At 36.4% G+C, this 22,683-nt stretch overlaps 1 protein-coding gene across 4 annotated transcripts in view; it reads right to left on the bottom strand.

The window, feature by feature from the left end:
* The window catches only part of LOC132544047 (F-box/LRR-repeat protein 2-like), a 66,245-nt gene that overhangs the window by 15,608 nt on the left and 27,954 nt on the right, over positions 1 to 22,683 (bottom strand). For all 4 annotated transcript variants that reach the window (XM_060207614.1, XM_060207615.1, XM_060207613.1 and 1 more), the window contains one exon: positions 20,407 to 20,887. In XM_060207614.1, the coding sequence (XP_060063597.1) occupies positions 20,407 to 20,887 (481 nt within the window). The remainder of the gene's footprint in view (positions 1 to 20,406; positions 20,888 to 22,683) is intronic.

Below are 22,683 nucleotides of genomic sequence, written 5' to 3'. Positions count from 1 at the left end.
TCTTCTCATTCATTTTTATTTCAAAGAATAATGTCTTACAGTTTGTGGTTTCTCTTGTTTCCCAACGGTACATGATCCAGTCAACTTATAAAACATTCGAATCAATTCAGCTTGACAGCACCTACAGATCAAATCAATTCACTCTAATGAAGAGATCCAGCCAACTTGACAGTACAACCTTACAGAGGCAGCCTGCTTGACAAAAAAACCCAACCCTTATCCAATCACCTTGACAAAAAACCCAACCCTTATCCAATCACCTTGACAAAAAACCCAACCCTTATCCAATCACCTTGACAAAAAACCCAACCCTTATCCAATCAGCTTGACACAAAAACCCAACCCTTATCCAATCAGCTTGACACAAAAACCCAACCCTTATCCAATCAGCTTGACACAAAAAACCCACCCTGATCCAATCAACTTAACACAAAAACAAACCCTGATCTATCAAGCTTGACAAAAAAACCAACCCTGATTCATCAAGCTTGACAAAAATACCAACCCTGATTCATCAAGCTTGACAAAAAAAACCAACCCTGATTCATCAAGCTTGACAAAAAAACCAACCCTGATTCATCAAACTTGACAAAAAAAACACTCCCTGATCCATCAAGCTTGACAAAAAAACACTCTAATCCAATCAGTTTGACACAAAACACATCCTGATCCAGTCACCTTGATAAAGAACACACCCCGATTCAATCAGCTTGACACAAAAACACACCCTGATCGAATCAGCCGGACAAAAAAACCCATCCTGATCCAATTAGCTTGACAAAAAACACACCCCAATTCAATCATCTTGACACAAAAACACTCCCTGATTCAATAAGCTTGACAAAAAAACACTCCCTGATTCAATAAGCTTGACAAAAAAACACTCCCTGATTCAATAAGCTTGACAAAAAAACACCCCAATTCAATCATCTTGACACAAAAACACTCCCTGATTCAATAAGCTTGACAAAAAAACACTCCCTGATTCAATAAGCTTGACAAAAAAACACTCCCTGATTCAATAAGCTTGACAAAAAAACACTCCCTGATTCAATAAGCTTGACAAAAAAACACCCCAATTCAATCATCTTGACACAAAAACACTCCCTGATTCAATAAGCTTGACAAAAAAACACTCCCTGATTCAATAAGCTTGACAAAAAAACACTCCCTGATTCAATAAGCTTGACAAAAAAACACTCCCTGATTCAATCATCTTGACAAAAAAACACTCCCTGATTCAATCATCTTGACACAAAAACACTCCCTGATTCAATCATCTTGACACAAAAACACTCCCTGATTCAATCATCTTGACACAAAAACACTCCCTGATTCAATCATCTTGACACAAAAACACTCCCTGATTCAATCATCTTGACACAAAAACACTCCCTGATTCAATCATCTTGACACAAAAACACTCCCTGATTCAATCATCTTGACAAAAAAACTCTCCCTGATTCAATCATCTTGACAAAAAACACTCCCTGATTCAATAAGCTTGACAAAAAACACTCCCTGATTCAATAAGCTTGACAAAAAAACACTCCCTGATTCAATCATCTTGACACAAAAACACTCCCTGATTCAATCATCTTGACACAAAAACACTCCCTGATTCAATCATCTTGACACAAAAACACTCCCTGATTCAATCATCTTGACACAAAAACACTCCCTGATTCAATCATCTTGACACAAAAACTCTCCCTGATTCAATCATCTTGACACAAAAACACTCCCTGATTCAATCATCTTGACACAAAAACACTCCCTGATTCAATCATCTTGACACAAAAACTCTCCCTGATTCAATCATCTTGACACAAAAACTCTCCCTGATTCAATCATCTTGACACAAAAACACTCCCTGATTCAATCATCTTGACAAAAAAACTCTCCCTGATTCAATCATCTTGACAAAAAACACTCCCTGATTCAATAAGCTTGACAAAAAAACACTCCCTGATTCAATAAGCTTGACAAAAAAACACCCCAATTCAATCATCTTGACACAAAAACACTCCCTGATTCAATAAGCTTGACAAAAAACACTCCCTGATTCAATAAGCTTGACAAAAAAACACTCCCTGATTCAATCATCTTGACACAAAAACACTCCCTGATTCAATCATCTTGACACAAAAACACTCCCTGATTCAATCATCTTGACACAAAAACACTCCCTGATTCAATCATCTTGACACAAAAACTCTCCCTGATTCAATCATCTTGACACAAAAACACTCCCTGATTCAATCATCTTGACACAAAAACACTCCCTGATTCAATCATCTGACACACAAAAACTCTCCCTGATTCAATCATCTTGACACAAAAACTCTCCCTGATTCAATCATCTTGACAAAAAAACTCTCCCTGATTCAATCATCTTGACAAAAAACACTCCCTGATTCAATAAGCTTGACAAAAAAACACTCCCTGATTCAATAAGCTTGACAAAAAAACACCCCAATTCAATCATCTTGACACAAAAACACTCCCTGATTCAATAAGCTTGACAAAAAACACTCCCTGATTCAATAAGCTTGACAAAAAAACACTCCCTGATTCAATAAGCTTGACAAAAAAACACTCCCTGATTCAATCAGCTTGACAAAAAAACACTCCCTGATTCAATAAGCTTGACAAAAAAACACTCCCTGATTCAATAAGCTTGACAAAAAAACACTCCCTGATTCAATCAGCTTGACAAAAAAACACTCCCTGATTCAATAAGCTTGACAAACAAATACTCCCTTTACAAACAAGAGGCCTACCAGCCTTGACGGTCATCTGAGATAAGAAATATTGTATATAAAGGTTAAAGGAGAGTTATCAAGTGTCATGAAACTGAAATTGTGACAATGAATATAGACATGTCAATACATGCATACCATTAAACTGTCACCCTAAACTGATAATTTTTATAAAGTTATTTCCAGTAGGAAATAACCAATGTTTTTCTATGAAAATTACAGGAAAGTCTAAAAAAATATTCCACCCCATGAAGAAATGTGAGATTCATTTTCATAATCAAAGCACCTTAAGATGCTTCAATTCATGAAGAGCATTTGATTATACCATATCTGGGTGTTGAAAAGAAGATTTGGAAATTTAAGTTAATTTTTATTCCCGTTTGGCCCCACCCATCAGCACCTGGGGGTCATTCAGGATCAACATGGGCATACCATCATGCTGTCATCCTTCACTCATAATTCTAACCAAGTCTGAAATATTTCCAGTGGAAATTAATCAAATTATGCTCAAAAATCTAGTTTTCCATAATAAACTATAGTAAACTTTACCCCCTTCCCCATGGGGAAATGTGAGACCCTGGGGCCATGAAATTCAAAATTTTGGTAAAGCACCTTAAGATGCTTCCATTCAAGAAGAGTATTTGATTCTACCATATCTGGGTCTTAAAAAGAAGATTTTTGAAATCTGAGTCAATTTAAGCCCTTTTGGCCCCACCCCTCAGGCCCCTGTATAATTCACAATTTTTGTTCATCTTAGGCCACCAAAGGTTTCTGCAAAATTTTGTTGATATTAAATCAGGGGTTTTTTGAGAAGTTTTAAGTGTTACAGATGCACAACACCGGATAAAGGGTATTAGAATAGGTCACCAAGAAACCTTGTCTCAGGTGACCTTCAAAAAAACACATTTTTCACAACAAACCCTGATCAAGTCAGTTTGATAATCTGGTCCAGCCAATTGGACAACATTCTCACCTAAAGTTGCTATAAGGTGTTGACCATAAGGAGAATTTTGTATAGACTAGAGTTAATCTGTCCCCCTTGTCAATCTAAGTTTAGTATGATGTCCCAGTTTATTGGTATGTAGATTAATGAGAGAGCTTCAAATGAAATTTGAAAAAAGATGCATTGAGTACTTCTTCTCAAGAAATGGTGATAAATATAGCTGTTTAATATATAAATGTATAACAATTCAGATAGTAACTTTGTAAAATTCACATTGTAAATATATTACAAATTAATTTTCAAGACACTGTGATTATCTCTTAATCAAATCAATAATAGCTTTCTTTATGGTTACATTATGTCTTCAAACTTTCCTCTCATCTGAATAATCATGTTTCCATATCAACTAGTGTGATGTAGACAAAGCGATCTATATAAGTTGCCTCTTCAGGTGATACAAAAACATCATGGGAATAAAATGGAATACTTCCATTAACTAAAAGCTGTAGCATGTCGTGCTGTAACTACATGAAGTGTTTATAATGCCTAGGGATTACACATGGCTAAAGATGATGTTTAAACAGCTGCAAAACTGCAATCACCTAACTCAAATTATCTGTAATGTTTACTAGAGGGGAGCATTACAAGCAAGACAGCAGCAATTCAAAAACGTTCCCAGTTTGGTATATTTGTAGTTCTCTGTTAATAGGTGGTATACCAGGGGTTCCCTGTTACTGTGAGGTATATGAGCGGTTCTCTGTTAATAAGTGGTAGACCAGGGGTTCCCTGTTACTGTGAGGTATATGGGCGGTTCTCTGTTAATAAGTGGTATACCAGGGGTTCCCTGTTACTGTAAGGTATATGAGGGGTTCCCAGTTACTGTGAGGTATATGAGCAGTTCCTTGTTACTGTGAGGTATATGAGGGGTTCCCTGTTACTGTGAGGTATATGGGCGGTTCTCTGTTAATAAGTGGTATACCAGGGGTTCCCTGTTACTGTGAGGTATATGAGTGGTTCTCTGTTAATAAGTGGTATACCAGGGGTTCCCTGTTACTGTGAGGTATACCAGGGGTTCCCTGTTACTGTGAAGTATATGAGAGGTTACCTGTTACTGTGAGGTATACCAGGGGTTACCTGTTACTGTGTGGTATACCAGAATTCCCTGTTACTGTGAGGTATATGAGGGATTCTCTATTACTGTGAGGTATACCAGGGGTTTCCTGTTTCTGTGTGGTATATTTGGGGGTCATTGTTACTGTGTGGTATATGAGGGATTCCCTATTACTGTGAGGTATTACAGGGGTTCTCTGTTACTGTGAGGTATATGAGAGGTTCCCTGTTACTGTATGGTATACCAGGGGTTCCCTGTTACTGTGAGGTATACCAGGGATTCCCTGTTACTGTGTGGTATATTTGGGGGTCATTGTTACTGTGTGGTATATTTGGGATTCCCTATTACTGTGAGGTATATTTGGGGGTCATTGTTACTGTTTGGTATATTTGGGATTCCCTATTACTGTGAGGTATATTTGGGGGTCATTGTTACTGTTTGGTATATGAGGGATTCCCTATTACTGTGAGGTATATTTGGGGGTCATTGTTACTGTTTGGTATATGAGGGATTCCCTATTACTGTGAGGTATTACAGGGGTTCTCTGTTACTGTGAGGTATATGAGAGGTTCCCTGTTACTGTGAAGTATATCAGGGGTTCCCTGTTACTGTGTGGTATATTTGGGGGTCATTGTTACTGTGTGGTATATTTGGGATTCCCTATTACTGTGAGGTATATTTGGGGGTCATTGTTACTGTTTGGTATATGAGGGATTCCCTATTACTGTGAGGTATATTTGGGGGTCATTGTTACTGTTTGGTATATGAGGGATTCCCTATTACTGTGAGGTATATTTGGGGGTCATTGTTACTGTTTGGTATATTTGTGTGATTCCCTATTACTGTGAGGTATATTTGGGGGTCATTCTCTGTTACTGTTTGGTATATGAGGGATTCCCTATTACTGTGAGGTATATTTGGGGGTCATTGTTACTGTTTGGTATATGAGGGATTCCCTATTACTGTGAGGTATATTTGGGGGTCATTGTTACTGTGTGGTATATGAGGGATTCCCTATTACTGTGAGGTATATTTGGGGGTCATTGTTACTGTTTGGTATATGAGGGATTCCCTATTACTGTGAGGTATTACAGGGGTTCTCTGTTACTGTGAGGTATATGAGCAGTTCCCTGTTACAGTGAGATATATCTGGATTCACGGTTACTGTAAGGTATATGAGGGGTTCCCAGTTACTGTGAGGTATATGAGGGGTTCCCGGTTACTGTGAGGTATATGAGCAGTTCCTTGTTACTGTGAGGTATATGAGGGATTCCCTATTACTGTGAGGTATACCAGGGGTTCCCTGTTACTGTAAAGTATACCAGGGGTTCCCTGTTACTGTGAGGTATACCAGGGATTCCCTGTTACTGTGTGGTATATTTGGGGGCCATTGTTACTGTGTGTTATATTTGGGAGTCATTGTTACTGTGTGGTATATATTGGGGATGGGGTTGGGAGGTTTACTTAACATTATAGAATTTTTTAGAGTTGTTGGTAAAATGGGAAGAGAGAAGAACTTACAACTGAACGAAGGTCCAACACTGATGTATGATGCAGTTTATTGATCCTATTATCTTCTCTCTAATCTAAATTTTGTATTGAAAGGTGACTTTCACTTTTGTGATTTTCATTTGAATGATAAATGGGATAAATATTTAACAAAATGATGTCAATTCGTATCTTGATTTTCCACTTTGTAGAAACAAGTATATATGGAAACTGTTCTATCTGTTGTTTGAACTGTAGTTATATAATGGTATATATAACTCATGTGGACACATTATATATACAAACAAGATCATCTATCATGTGTAGCCCCTAAACAAGGCCAGTGTTTGCCATGTTTGGTTTGTTTCTCTGGTAACACTATAAAACAAAATGCCACACGTGTTATACACAAACAGGGAAATGACAATGTTTTTAAGTAATCAGAAAATTCAGGTATTCAGACACACCTTTATATACCAAATACAATCTGCAACTAAAGCTGCCACCTTTGTTGCGCAATATCTTAACTTTTCTTAAATTCAAGTCTGTGTGAACTGATGTGCATATTATACTTCAAACATTAATTCTCAAAGACAAACAAGTCATACAGCAAGACCACAAAATACATTGATGCCCAAGGTTGACAATGAGTGAAGTCACATATTGAGGACCAAAAGAACTTTCAAGTCTCCAGACCTTGTCAACGTCTGGACCAAAATAGACCAAGGACTTTACAATCTTTCAAGTCTCCAGAATAAAGCCATACACCAAGAAAACCATACACTGAGGATCGCAAAATCCTCCAATTCTTCTGACTGAAATAACACAACCCTTAGAATACAAAATTCAGGACTGCCAAAACCCTTAGAATCTCCAGAAAACTGCATAGCTTGCTGTTTCAAATGGATGGTATCCTAAAGTATTGATCATCAAAACATACATTGACAGAAAGTGTGAGGGTTATTGATGGACCTGTTACAGAAACTCTTATCAATAGTTTGAGTTTGTGTTTACACTGATGAAATATTTCTCATATTGGTCAATACTGGTCACAAGATTTAAAAACAGGTAGGACAAATACAAATGCAATACAGGATGGTCGGCTGGGGCTGTGGTAATGCACTGGTCTTTCACCTAGCCATCTATGATTCGATTCCTGGAATGGACATGACAAGGTATGGGGGTCACCGGCCTGACCACGTGGGTTTTCCCTTGGTTCTCTGATTTCCTCCCACAGAAAGACCCCTTATCCAGACCAACAAGAATGATTAATATAAGCTGGGAAAACTTATATTGCAATTGTTATAAAATAAACAAGAGACCGACAGGACTTTGGGGCCATCTGACTATAAAGACCTATATATGAAAGAGACCAAATAGGCTTAAAAGAAATTGCTCAACTACTCTACAGCCTACATAGAAGACATTGGTTGATTCATAAAGACATTTTCTGCAAACTTGAAATCATATTCTTTATACATGCACTATACAAATGCCATTACTCCTGACATATTGCTTGTTGAAAAATCATGCTACACGCCCAATATAAAGACCCTTGGGCCTTTTGGTTCATGAGAAGAAGTTACTAATGCATTTCAGCACATTTGATCCCTGTGACCTTGACAGTAGTTCAAGGTAAACAAAGTTGGTAGCCTTTCGTCCCAGCATACTACTGGCCCAATATCAGAACCCTGCGACTTTTGTTAATTGTAAAGTAGTTAAAAGATTTTAACATGGTTGACCCCTGTGACCTTGAAAACAAGTCAAGGTCATTTATATTAACAAACTTGGTAGCCTTTCATCCCATCCCGCCACAGACCTAATATAAGAAACCTGGGCCTTTTGGTTATTGAGAAGAAGTCATTTGAATGGCAACTTTACGCATAGCAGATGGTGCACAGTACACAACGACGGTCAAAACACGACAGCTATAGGTCAATCTGATCCTTCAGGTCAGGTGACCATACAAAGTTTCTTCTTTAAAAAAAAAAAAAAACATTTTCTCAGCCAAGACAGACTACTAAACACTTGACATGTAAGGTAATTGTCGAGAAAAGGGTTTTAAAATAAAAAAACTAGAGCAAAATAACCATTTATGGGGAGATAAATTGAGCACTCCATGAGATCAACCAAAGTAAGATTCAATGTTTAAATGAGACAGTGGCTATGGAATACCTTTGGATGAGCTGGTGGCTATAAATTACCTTTGAATGAGTCAGTGGCAGAGACAGGTCCACCATGAATATGTGAGGAGTCAAATTATATGTTTTTATGAGTTAAGTAATTCATCCAAGTTTGAATAAAAATTGTTTCAAGGACTTATGAGCTAGGAGCCATTACACATAAATATGTAGTGAGACCCAGTTACCAAGGACACCAAACTTTTGAGAAGAAAAAAACCCCAATAAACAAGGCCTGCATGCATATCTACATATGAAGTATATTTCTTTAAGTTTCTTTGTACCAGGGTAATTGATTCTCAGTTTAGGAGAAGTCCAGACGAGATTCTTTAACCTGGGTATTAATTAGTCACCATGGTAACCACATGACATTTGATGTTTTGAAAATTAATACTTATCTAATTATGAATCTTCAAAGCTTTAAATTTATATATTTGCAGCATATTCACACTACATTCTATTTTTACCATTTAGAAACCTCCTTTATGTTTCAATAGTAATGGTTCTGGAAATACCTGAGGTTTGAAATGATAGGTTTTGATAAGTTACACCATTTGACAAAGTTTCATTCAAGTGGTCTTAAGACTGGTGAGCTATGATATATTACACAAAGACCTGCTATTAGTCACCTGGCACAATAGAAACCAAAATTTCTGCTTAAAAACCTGGATGCAAATTTACACATGGTCTCTAACATTCCCATTTAAATTGCTATAAACATTTAGGTGGTGTTTCTCAGGAGACAAGATTTGCAGATGTCATACAGACAGACAGATAGGGCGACTCCAGTATAACCCCCCTGTCTTTGTTGTAGGGTAGGGGTGTTAATAATAAATCACTACAACTGGGTTGTGTATCTCACCAATTACTGTGGTGTTCATGTGGGATTTACACATTTATTAGGTTGGTGAATACACACAGACTACTGAGGAGAAGGTCAGTATCTATTACAAGGATATACCCCCTACCATCCCCTATCATAACCCCAATATCATCAGTCTTAACTTCACCAGCAGTGTGGATAACTAGTCACTATCTTCCTGAAATATAAGTTAACACAGGATAGGGGTACAAACTTTGACCTTTGATTGGATAAGTTCACAGGTCACAGACTGTATAGTTTTCTGACAATTCTGTTGGAAGCTGTGCTGCATTAAGTAAATAAATAATGTACATATAGATATATAAGGTACATGTTTAAGGTATAAAAATATACAAAGGAAATCAAAAGATCAATGTTTCTTAGCCCATCTCCTCATATTATGTCAGTAATAGACCAAAACAGGGACTTCATCAAGTAAATGTAACTTCCTAAATACTAATTACAGTATCTTTAGCTCAATCAGTTTAGCATAAGACTAGTAAACCACAAGTCCAAGGTTTGAACGCTGGTAGAGACACTGAAATAAATAACAACCTTTGGTACATATATATATGTGGGTTTATTACAGCAAGACCATGGTAAGTTACAGGTGTATATTCCAAGTGAGACCACGGTACGTTACAGGAAAGATATGTGTATATTACAGGTGAAACCCGAGGTCATTACAAATGAGTTCCGTGTTCATTTACAGGTGATTTATGAATTAACACAAATGAGTCCGGAGTACATTATAGGCGAGTTCAGAATATATCACAGGTGAGTGAGTCCTGAGTTTATTACAGGTGAGTTCTGGGTAAATAACAGGTGAGTCCTGAATCTATTACAGGTGAGTCCTAGCTTTATTACAGGTAAGTACATCCAATCTGTTCCTATGATGTCACTTGGCATACATGGCCTGATATACACTAAATGCCCTTAGTGATTTTGGCAAACCAGCCTGTTTCTCGTTGTAGTATGTACAAATGCATCATTAATAGGAAGTGTTCTGCGTTCCTGTTTCTGGCGCTCTACACACTGTGTAAATTGATGTTTATGTGTTCACTACATCTCTATTCTGGTCTTCCTAACAAACAACATAACATGGACTTCAGGTCATGTGCACTAGTACTTGGCTAAGTTGACTGACACCAAAAAACCTCAATAAATACATCAACTTGTACACATATTAAGTCTTAAGTCAATGAATTAGCGACAAAAATTTCATTTCTTTATCAATGTTAAAAAATTACACTGTCAGACTGAAAACAGAGGGAGTTGGTAGGCTAATTAAGACACCACACTTTAGGCAACAAACTGAAAACAGAGAAAGTTGGTAGGCTAATTAAGACACCACACTTTAGGCAACAGACTGAAAACAGAGGGAGTTGGTAGGCTCATTAAGACACCACACTTTAGGCAACAGACTGAAAACAGAGAAAGTTGGTAGGCTAATTTAGACACCACACTTTAGGCAACAAACTGAAAACAGAGAAAGTTGGTAGGCTAATTTAGACACCACACTTTAGGCAACAGACTGAAAACAGAGAGAGCTGGTAGGCTAATTAAGACACCACACTTTAGGCAACAAACTGAAAACAGAGAAAGTTGGTAGGCTAATTAAGACACCACACTTTAGGCAACAGACTGAAAACAGAGAAAGTTGGTAGGCTAATTAAGACACCACACTTTAGGCAACAGACTGAAAACAGAGAAAAGATAGTTGGTAGACTAAAAACAGGATTGGTTTTTTTATTTTGTTTTCTAAAGATGATACTGACCAAAGTGGTGTTTTTTTATAACTGTACTAACCATTGTGAGATTCATTGTTGAGAGTTTGATTTCTGTATGTCTGGATTCTATGGGGATTCCTTGTATAATGATGAGCCAATGTGAGACACACTGGGTTTACACTGTAAGTACATGCCAGCTAGATATATATTAGCAGATCTATTTGAGATAAGGACTCCCAGTTATGTAAGGTTTTCTATGTGTAGATCACCAGCTCCACCTGACATAACAATTCACCACCAACACTTACTGGTATCTAAGTTATGATAGCTATTTGGTTTTCCTCATCAACACTGACCTAGAACAATCAGAAATACTTTTAGCTTTTTCGTCTATATAGAATAGCATGATTTTAAAAAAATGGAATCTATCATGTTAAATAGTAATGTCCCCATTGCCTAGGCTTCACCCTTGGACCCCTGAAACACAACAATGTCCAGAGTACATTCATTCTTGAACTTTGCATAAAGTTTGACCAAATTCCATGAAAGAATGAAGTATTTAAATTGAATAAGTTGATGATTTTCTAAACATATCAACGGTGACCTTAGACTTGAACTTGAGCACCTGAGTGATAAGCATGCTTATTACAATAAATATTGTAGAGTTTGAAGCTGCATCAGTGTCTTTCCTCCTTGTATGCTCTGACCTATTACTAAAGCCTACAAGGAAGTCAGAAAAAGATGGTAACTCCATAACAAAATTTCTCAGCCAAAACTTCACTGCACAAACAAGCAATTAACTACAGACATCAGAGATTTAAAACTTGTCAGCAACAGCTGACATGGGACAACTTAAGACAACTGGTATTGAACTGGTATTATCACTAAAGGATTTAAGAATGAATAAATTGATAACAATGAGTGTTCATGAATATTGGGGTAATTATTTATAAGGGAGACAATTCTACGCCTCACATGTACATCATGAAGTTGCCATAGTAGCTGCAAATTAAAAAGAAAAAAATTATCTGACACATATGATGAATAACTCTCTAGGAATTTCTGGTCTTTTAAGGCAACTATTCCACAGTGAAACACAGCAGAATTTAAATAACATATTTATACTTCTATAATGTAAAGGTAACATGTTTTCAATACCTAAGTTTGGTATCAAGCAAAGGATATTAATCACAACAATGTTTATTAATAAACATAAAGACCTAATGCCATGCTGTTGTTATTGATATCCTGAATTTTCTCTTCTGCTCAATCACCCTGCATACTTAAGTGTATCCAGCTGAAGAGTAAAGGGACCCATTATCCTATCCACTTGACATGAACAGCGTTGGCTTTACTGCATAAATTCTTTTAATTTTAGTATGATATATTTACAAAATTATTAAGAAATATATACGTGAAATTACATAAAATTGAAACACCTTTATTTCACCGATTTAGTGACTTCAATGTCACATGTGTAATTGTAACAATAAATGATTGCAAACATATCATACAAAACAGTAATGTGGTTTCTTTATGTACATTTCATGTATGTGGATGTTCTGCTTTGAGTGAGAGGTGCTTGATAACTATACCAAAGGATTAAGCCATTTCTTCCAGCCAAAACAACTGACTATTTGAAACATTTGGACAGACAGATATTTAAAAAGTCTGGTGTGTGAGACCCATGGATTCTGATGACTATAATCACTTTTCTTGGGAATAGTATTACATTATAGGAACAGATATACAAACAGCTGAACAGATACAAGTGACATTGAGGGAGAGATATATTAGGGTACATACATATATTTCTAGGGCAATAGCAAAAATACTTTCCTATCTCATCACTAACAGATGCTCAAGTCACACATAATCACTGGAGAATGAGGCCAATGTGTAGGTATTACAACTCTCTTCACTAGAGGCTGAGCCCAGTGTGTAGGTATTAAACCTGTCCTCAAAAGAGGCTGAGCCCAGTGTGTAGGTATTACACCTGTCCTCAAAAGAGGCTGAGCCCAGTGTGTAGGTATTACACCTGTCCTCAATAGAGGCTGAGCCCAGTGTGTAAGGAATTACACCTGTCCTCAATAGAGGCTGAGCCCAGTGTGTAGGTATTACACCTGTCCTCAATAGAGGATGAGCTCCGTGTGTAGGTATTACACCTGTCCTCAATAGAGGCTGAGAGGTCCTCAATAGAGGCTGAGCCCAGTGTGTAGGTATTATACCTGTCAAGCCCAGTAGAGGCTGAGTGTGTGTAGGTATTACACCTGTCCTCTGAGGCTGAGCCCAGTGTGTAGTGTGTAGGTATTACACCTGTCCTCAATAGAGGCTGAGCCCAGTGTGTACGTATTACACCTGTCCTCAATAGAGGCTGAGCCCAGTGTACGTGTTACACCTGTCCTCAATAGAGGCTGAGCCCGTGTGTAGGTATTACACTCTCTGAGGATGAGCTGTGTAGGTATTAAACAATGAGCCCAGTGTGTAGTAGTGTGTATTACACCTGTCCTCAATAGAGGCTGAGCCCAGTGTGTAGGTATTACACCTGTCCTCAATAGAGGCTGAGCCCAGTATGAAGGTATTATACCTGTCCTCAATAGAGGCTGAGCCCAGTGTGTAGGTATTACACCTGTCCTCAATAGAGGCTGAGCCCAGTATGTAGGTATTACACCTGTCCTCACTTCACTATGATTACTCTCTATAAGTAGAAATAGAGACTTCTACCTTGGAACCCCCCAACCCTGAAACCTTCAGTATCTGTACAAGGTTTGATTAAAACAAATTACAACAGAAATAATATTCTAGATTACATTGATTCAGGATAGAAGCAACAAAAACAACACTATAATTATCCATGTTATTACAAGGTTCCCCTTCTGACTACATAAGGTGTCTATAGAGACAAAATAACATGCCAGTAGATAGTAGGATATGTTATCAATATCTCTTGTTAATCATGAAGCACTATAACAATGGTTAGATTTTCACATTATAATGGACAGATTTGAATTGATGCCTTCCTTTATTGTCAAGTTAAATCATTTGATTGTGTACAGATGCATGAGGTTCCATATAAATAGGCTATTAAGTTACCCCTCTATATAATATATGATCACAATACCCTGTAGTGGATTTCCTTTACACAGCGTGTACTACAGGTTAACCAAAAACAGAATTTTCCCATCAATTTGCCCCTGTGAATCTATCAACCCTTTGACAGCTCCTTTCCTGTGTAATATGATGTATAAGACAACCATTTATTTATTTAATTATAAACCTCATTGCGATCAATATTGATTGATTTTTAACGATCAAAACTTGTTATTACAGATTAAAATCTAAGATAAAAAGTAGTGGCTTTCCTGGAATCTAGTAAAATTTAATATTCCCTAGCTTGATCGAACAAAGATGATGTTCTTGATAAGAATGGTAATATGTTCAATTGGCCAATTTTATTGACAAAATGTTGTTATGCATGTAAACCAAAATAAGATCCTATACAGATATGAAGTTGAGCACGCAGACTAGCATTACCATTTTTGGACTTGGTATGAAGATTTATGAAATATTGATCAAACTGATCAGATTTGTGTCCATAATAGACTCTGTGATAGGTCTCATCTCTCAAAGCATTACCCACCCAGCAGGAGGTAATACAGGAGTCTCCAGGGACCACAGGAGTTTGTGAGGATAGTTAGAGTATCCAGGATAGGAGGAGTTTCCAGGGACAACAGGAGTTTGTAAGGATAATTGGAGTATTGAGGATAGCAGGAGTTTCCAGGGACCACAGGAGTTTTTGAGGATGGTTAGAGTATCCAGGATAGGAGGAGTTTCCAGGGACCAAAGGAGTTTTTGAGGATGGTTAGAGTATCCAGGATAGGAGGAGTTTCCAGGGACAACAGGAGTTTGTGAGGATGGTTAGAGTATCCAGGATAGGAGGAGTTTCCAGGGACCAAAGGAGTTTTTGAGGATGGTTAGAGTATCCAGGATAGGAGGAGTTTCCAAGGACCAAAGGAGTTTTTGAGGATGGTTAGAGTATCCAGGATAGGAGGAGTTTCCAGGGACAACAGGAGTTTGTGAGGATGGTTAAAGTATCCAGGATAGGAGGAGTTTCCAGGGACAACAGGAGTTTGTGAGGATAATATTAATATCCAGGGACAACAGGAGTTTGTAAGGTTAATTGGAGTATCGAGGATAGCAGGAGTTTACAGGGACCAAAGGAGTTTTTGAGGATAGTTAGAGTATCCAGGATAGGAGGAGTTTCCTGGGAAAACAGGAGTTTATGAAGATCATTGGAGTATCCAGGATAGAAGGAGTCTTCAGGGACAACAGGAGTAGTCTTTCAGGATAACATGATTTTGCTAGAGGAAGTCTTATCTAAAAGGATTAAGAGGGGTCTATCAGGATAAAAAATTGGAGTCAAAGAGGAGTTTCTAATGACTACATAAGACTTCAAGGATAACAGGAGGTATTTCTTATGATCGTGAAAATCTCCTTGGATAATATGGATCTCCATAAGGACCACTGCAGTTTAGGTGGATCACAGAAGTTATTGAGAATAACATGGCCAAAACTCCTCTGTATCTATTAGTAAAAATTCTGACATTTTCAAAAGTAAAAAAAAATGTCAATCATCCCAAATTGAAAAATTGGTTTACATATTTTTATGTATAAAATAGGCACTTGTAAACAAGTATATTGAATTTTGCTAAAGCACATGTCCCCTTCCTGACCACACAAGCTATGACTCTGTAATGATTTACATAGTTTTATCACCAATGTGTTATGGTCATTTGTAAGTGTGTGTGCTTTAGTTCCATAAAGAATGAACATACTAGAATGCTGATGACTATTTTCTAAAAATGATAATGGTGACCTTGACCCAACAAACCTGAAACTCAAGTATGTTCAAAACATTAAAGTGCTTTAAAAGTGTGTAAATTTTTCTATAAATCCTTCAAGGAGTGAAGCTGCTAGACAATAGTAAGTGACCTTGTCCCAGCAACTCTGAAACTAAAACTTATCCAAGATAATAAGAATCTCTCAAGGAATTATTCAGCTAGAGTGCTGACAATCATTTTCTAAAAATAACTACAAAGACGTTGATCTTGACCTAACAATTCTGAAACTCAATCTTCTTCAAGATATTTTGATGCTTTATAATTGTGTGAAGCTTGAAAAGAATCCTTCAAGGAATGAAGTTGCTTCGAGCACCGACAATGACTTTCTAAAAAAAGTAACAGTGACCTCAACCTTGACCCAACAACTCTGAAACTCAAATCTGTCTAAGATGTTTTGATGCTTAAAAACTAGTGTGAAGCTTGATGAGAATCCCTCAAGTAATGAAATCACTGAGAGTGCTAAAAAAAATGTCAATAATGCAAGGACAAACAGAGGAGGAAACATGTAAGTAGATTAAGAAAGTTCTGTGTTTCAACTTATTTCAATATCTGCACATATGGGCAGACCAGTAAAGGTGTATAAAGTGTATGTCCATTTTTGCCTTTGTAGATACTTGTCTTACTGGAGTAGTTTTAGAAATAATCTTTGGTTGTTTTTATGAATCTTGACAGTTACTGCTGACAGAGAACCTAGAGAAATAAATCAAAAATTCAGTTGCACTACACCTATAACTGACATCACAGAAATCATAAAATAATATTTAATTTGTCATGAAAAGCTGATCAAAGAAACTGCAAGCTAAAGAAGTCATAGAGATGTAGGTATCTTTACACATAAATCAATATTAAATTTTATACAGAAAACTTAGCTTATTGGCTAAATAAAACCATAAAAAAATCATATAGTTTCTCTCCTAAATACAAGTTCCTACTGAGTGGTAAGTGTTTATTAGATAAAGATTCCCCCAGCCATAGAATGATGCATTATATAGACTGTCAGCTAAAATTCTACCATACTCTAACCCACAGCTTTCTCTCCTAAATACAAGTTCCTACTGAGTGGTAAGTGTTTATTAGATAAAGATTCCCCCAGCCATAGAATGATGCATTATATAGACTGTCAGCTAAAATTCTACCATACTCTAACCCCACAGCTTTGAGCTTCTTAACAACACTGAGATAAAGGACCATGGCCATGTAGTACTATATATATATATATATCACTTTCAGATCAACTCACATAGGAACAACATTTGAACAAACTGAATTGTGTTCGCTGTTTTATCACCGATATGTTCATACCTGGTAATATGCTTATCTATTGCTTCTAAATAAAATTACAATCGCAATTTGTATAAAAGATTAAAAAGCAAATTTCATTTCTTCACACAAATTCATTTCTGGATATCTCTTTACTACTTAGTTATATCACATTGCATTTCACTGAAATGACGATTAAGCACTATCAACATTATTCAATGTCCATCAAAAATTGAATCAGTGCACACCAATGTTTGCCATTGGCACAGGTTTTGACAAATTTAACCCCTGTAACTTTGAATAAGAGTCAACGTCATTTCTTTTTGCACACTTTATTGGGATTCATCCTAGGAACCTATCGCCCAAATGCCTTTTGGTTAGTCAGAAGAAGTTATTTAAAAGTTTTAATCAATTCAACCACTGTGACTAGAATATGGATCAAGGTACCTTCATTTGCAAACTTTGGTTTAATCCTAGGAGCTTATCTGCCAATTATGCTTCTGTGCCTTTTGGTTAGTCACAAGAAGTCATTTAAATGTTTTAACAAATTTCCATGACCTTGAATAAGGGTCAAGGTAATAATTTCTTTTCAAAAACTGGTCAGGCTTCAACAACTCAGCAACCCACTAGCCAAATACCATGATATTTATTCTTTTGGATATTGAGAAAAAGTTGTTTAAACGGAAAAATGACGCCAGATGGACCAACAACAGACACCGCACAATTATTGACCCAACTATCTAAATACATTACTCTAGTACATAGAAGACTCAAGAGTCGAGATGGGATCACTGTAGCTCTTAGTGAAAATCATCATTAATATATATATCTACATAGGATCTTAAAGCAATTATAATTTTATAGATTCTATGAAACAAGTATAAGAAGTTTTTTTTATATATTTGTAAGTCTTGATGAATAAAACTTAATACTTTGAAATGAGTTTCATAACAAATCACATGAAGTTCAAGAAGTGAGCATTTGAGGTTCTGGTTTACCGAGCTCACCAAGTCTCGGTCAAGTCAAATGACAGTCATCACACTTGGTAATAAAACAGATAAAAAGAGTTTCTAAAGTCAGGAAAACAACTTTACTTACAGTGTTTTTATTGTGTGTGAAGATCAGTATGCGTCAAATGTTTACCTGACTGAGTAATGTAACTTTGGGAAGTATCAATAGATGCCGGACAACAACATTGTTTTCGTATATCCAAACTGAAATTATATGTGTATAGAAGGTGAGTAGTTCTCATTTTACTCTAATAAAACTATGTAAGTTCATGCGCTCTTGTTCAGTGTTCGTATGTCTCTACCACAGAGAAAACGTTCCCTTTTGGGACCTGCTGGCGACACAAAGATAACATGATTTATCAGCAGATATAGATCAGAATAGACAAATGAGAAGGGATTTGAATATATTTTTGCAAGTACCATTGGACCTGAACATGCTCTTTATAAATTTTGTTTTAGGGAAAAGATAGATGTTAAGGAGTCCTTTGGGAGAAACAGTCTCTTTCCAAATCTGACGAAGCTGGCTATAGCCTGTCTGTAGTGCTGATGCCAAGAGACTAACTCCACGTTAAAAAAAGTGCAAACTTTGTTTCATTCAGAACTTGGACCAGATACAATATGTTCAATATTATGTATAAAAGCAAATACTGACTACTACTCTCCATCTAAGATGTTCTGGCTGCAGGTCTAAGTGGATTTGTGATGGTAATTTGGTTTCATTCCACAGTAAGGCCCCTTCATGCACTTGCATCCAGGCCAACGAGTAAAGACTATAATCCTCAGTGATTTAAGCATACAAATTTCAGAATAATAAAATCTTACATGGGTCTGATTATTTTTCTCACATACTTAAAATAAAAACAGTAACACATTTTAAGTTTATCTGATATCTATTTATAGAGCCACCATTAATGTCCCATAAAATGTGGGTCGAAATCGATGGCATTACCAATTTGAGACAGGATTACACTACATAAAATAATGGCACTACCCTATTGAGTCTAATTTCATAGTGTGTGCCAGCAACTGTAGGACCACCCTGTGAAGTAATGTGAGAAAGTTCTATCCTGTAGTGTCTGAAAAATATTGATAAACCTTTAATTACAGATGGATGGACGGATGGAATATGATACAGACTGAAAAAGAACCAAATTTGAATTAGAAAGTTCACTATCTGAAGACAGAAAATAAAAATAAGAAACTTATCAATACAGGTTCAATGATCACCTGTCAGCTATTTGTACAGAAGGTTGGAGGGTCATAGATAATAGATATATAAAGTAATCTAACGTAGATATAGTGTACATTTCTACCAAGTAAGTGTATCTTACACCAACACCTAGTTTCCATATATAACAATACATTGGCGGTAGCATAGATACAAGGAGAGAGCCAACACCATTGCTATAATAATGCTTTCGTTGGTTTCTGATATCCCTTTGCATAAGGGTCCACTGTAGTAGGACAAATCAAAAAAGGCAATCAATCTGAACAAGCTTGGGATAAGTTGATTCTTCTTTCTTGGTATGTTGACAAGTTTCGTGGCTTCTTCAATACAAAATATCATAAAGGATATTTGTATATATATAGTGACATCATTTACAGTAAGTATGACATCATAAACAATAAGTTGTATTGTGATGTCATCAGTAGCTAAATAAAGATAGATATTCTCTGTTAAGACAACATCAACACATACCTAAAAACAACAGAAATATGTATACAGTTGAAACTCATTATGTCGAAATTCAAGGGACAGTCAAAATATTTCGACTTATCTGAATTTCGACTCAAACAAAATGTCCAAATAAGGTTAACAGTATCAGTTTCCTGATGTTGATTACGGTTGAATGAAGTACAGGCTACGATAGCACAGTACATCGTAGTACAAACAGAGTAATTTTATCTGTTATTTGAAATGGCAGTAAATAAAGAGAAACAAATAGCTAGAACTGTTTGGCTTAATTACAGATAAATGCTGTTTTATCGTCCTTTAATAAGTCCACCCCATGACACTAAGCCAGAATTAATCTATTGGCTCTTTGGTTTACATGTGGGATAAATACAGTATAGCCACCATATGTATATATATATGTGTGTGTGTATTTGTCTTTTATTAAAATTTCTCAGGTATTTTGTTAAAACTGAAACAAACTTACCGATCATGTGGAGGACTTCTAGTGAGGACAAACAGCTGTAGATTCGGCGCATAAATCCCTCCAGGAAAATCACTTCCGAAAGACACAGGCATAGACTTCGCAAGTTACAGGGAAAGGCGTTGAGATCATTGAAGTCGTGCAATTGCATAGCATTGGAAAAGTCTAGGGTCATGTAATTTAAGTTTGGACACTTGTTGGCTAGCTCATGTAGTATTGGAGCTGTGATTAATTCACATGGGAGTTCTATGTACTTCATTGTGGCACCGAAACGTATTCCAATGAGGGATAAAAGAAGGTCTATGTTAGTAACATGTAATCCCGAGTATTCCGGACGAAGTGATACTACATGCCACAAGCGACTGTCGTAAGCCAACATACGCCATTTCTTACACACCTGTGCTACGTAACTTAACTCTGGATGCTTCAGGTACGAAAATACTTTCAGCAGTAGCTTTTCTGGAATCTTCTGAATAGTACATGTCTGAAATGAAACAAAGAATATATGTTGATTAAAACCATTCAGATAATAACAATATCTATAGACACAGCCATCCTTAATGTCTGTCCTCTACACCTGGGAGTCTGAAATAAAACATTTTGTGAAATGGTGTTATTGGTTGTGGCCACTGATCATGGTTGAACTACAAGTTACAACAAATAGGTCATAATTACTTGTACATCATGAACTCAATCCGATATATTTTAATACTTATCAGTGTGATAGTGTACTTCACAAACAAACATGTGGTCTAATTGCCCCCAACTCAGTCTATAAAAACAACCATACTTAACTAAAGAGCAAGAAAAGCTTTGACATCAAAACTTTCTACGATCATGTTAATCAGCCATTCTCTTTCTATAATCATGTTAATCAGCCATTCTCTTTCTACAATCATGGTAATCATGCCGTTTTCTTTCTACAATCATGGTAATCAGCCATTCTCTTTCTAAGCTCAGGATACTCAGCCATTCTCTTTCTAAGCTCAGGATACTCAGCTATTCTCTTTCTAAGCTCAGGATACTCAGCCATTCTCTTTCTGAATTTCACACATATAACTCAGAATAATTAAAGGAACCATCATTAGAAATCGGGAGTATTTTCTGAAAATTGAAATAACATCTTTAAAATGTCAAAATCAAAGAATTGGTTTTCTGATCAATCAAAATTGCAAGGTTTATATGAAATTTCAAGATAGGGATAAGGACATTTGTGTTAAAGACAGGTGGAAAGATGACTAACGAAGACTGGTTTGAACGGTCAATATAAGTTGTTACCAAATATAAACATACTTATTTTGGTGCAATCAAATTTTAGCACAATATCAATTTTGAACAACTAAGTGCAGTAATGAAGTCACCCAATAATTAATTACTAAACTAATGACATTTATCAACTGCAATTAGTTAAATAATCATTTAGTGTTATACCCTTAAAAAAGTGGTAAAATAGATTAGCACAGAGATATGTATGTATGATGGCATGTTCTCCTGATGAATAATCATTATCTGATCCATCTGCAATCATGTACCAATAAATGATAAGAAAACTATGTCCTTTATCAACAAGGATCAGTATGATAAAGTGTAAGACTTTGCTATATCTTATCTGTCTTGTTAAATCTCCCTAAATCAATGTTCACTTGTCACAGATCACTTCAATAAAAGGTTAGGTACATAACTTTCTGGCGCCCCTTGTTCATAACATCAAATATGTGCATATCCAGATACCAGATAGTTTTCAAAAACACATTTCAAAAGGATAAAAAACAATCTAGAAGTCATCAATATTTAATAGGATGCTACATTGATTCTGTAGGAGGAGATTTGATTTTTAAATCTATTGCCTCCCACAATGTCAGATCTGCTGTATAGCTAACTGTCACAGGCTGCAGTGGTATCTAAATATCTAAAACCATAAATGATAGGATTTGTAACAAAAAATACAAGTATGTTTCTTGTCATATGAAATGGAACAACCGTATGAAATATTTTGTTACCTGGCAGTGAATCCATACCTGGGCCATCTATACCTAGTATATTGTTAGTTAAGTAAAACCATTAATAATTAACTGATAATGCTTTTTCATTGTCCTGTAATAAGACCAGATCGTTAAATTACTGTAAATAAGAGGTAAAGTCTTAGACCCCTGGGGTCCTGTAATAATTCCACACCCTTCCATTTAGTAAGAAGTGGTATATTGGACCCCGGGGTCCTATAATAAGTCCACCCCCTTATATTTAGTAAGAAGTGCTGTATGGGACCCCTGGTGTCCTATG

Source organism: Ylistrum balloti, unplaced genomic scaffold (assembly GCF_031769215.1).
Source record: "Ylistrum balloti isolate Yb309-2 unplaced genomic scaffold, AGI_CSIRO_Ybal_v1 Utg369778, whole genome shotgun sequence".
Taxonomy (NCBI): domain Eukaryota; kingdom Metazoa; phylum Mollusca; class Bivalvia; order Pectinida; family Pectinidae; genus Ylistrum; species Ylistrum balloti.
Note: the sequence above shows the minus strand (reverse complement) of the source record. Positions and strands in the feature narration are given on the sequence as shown.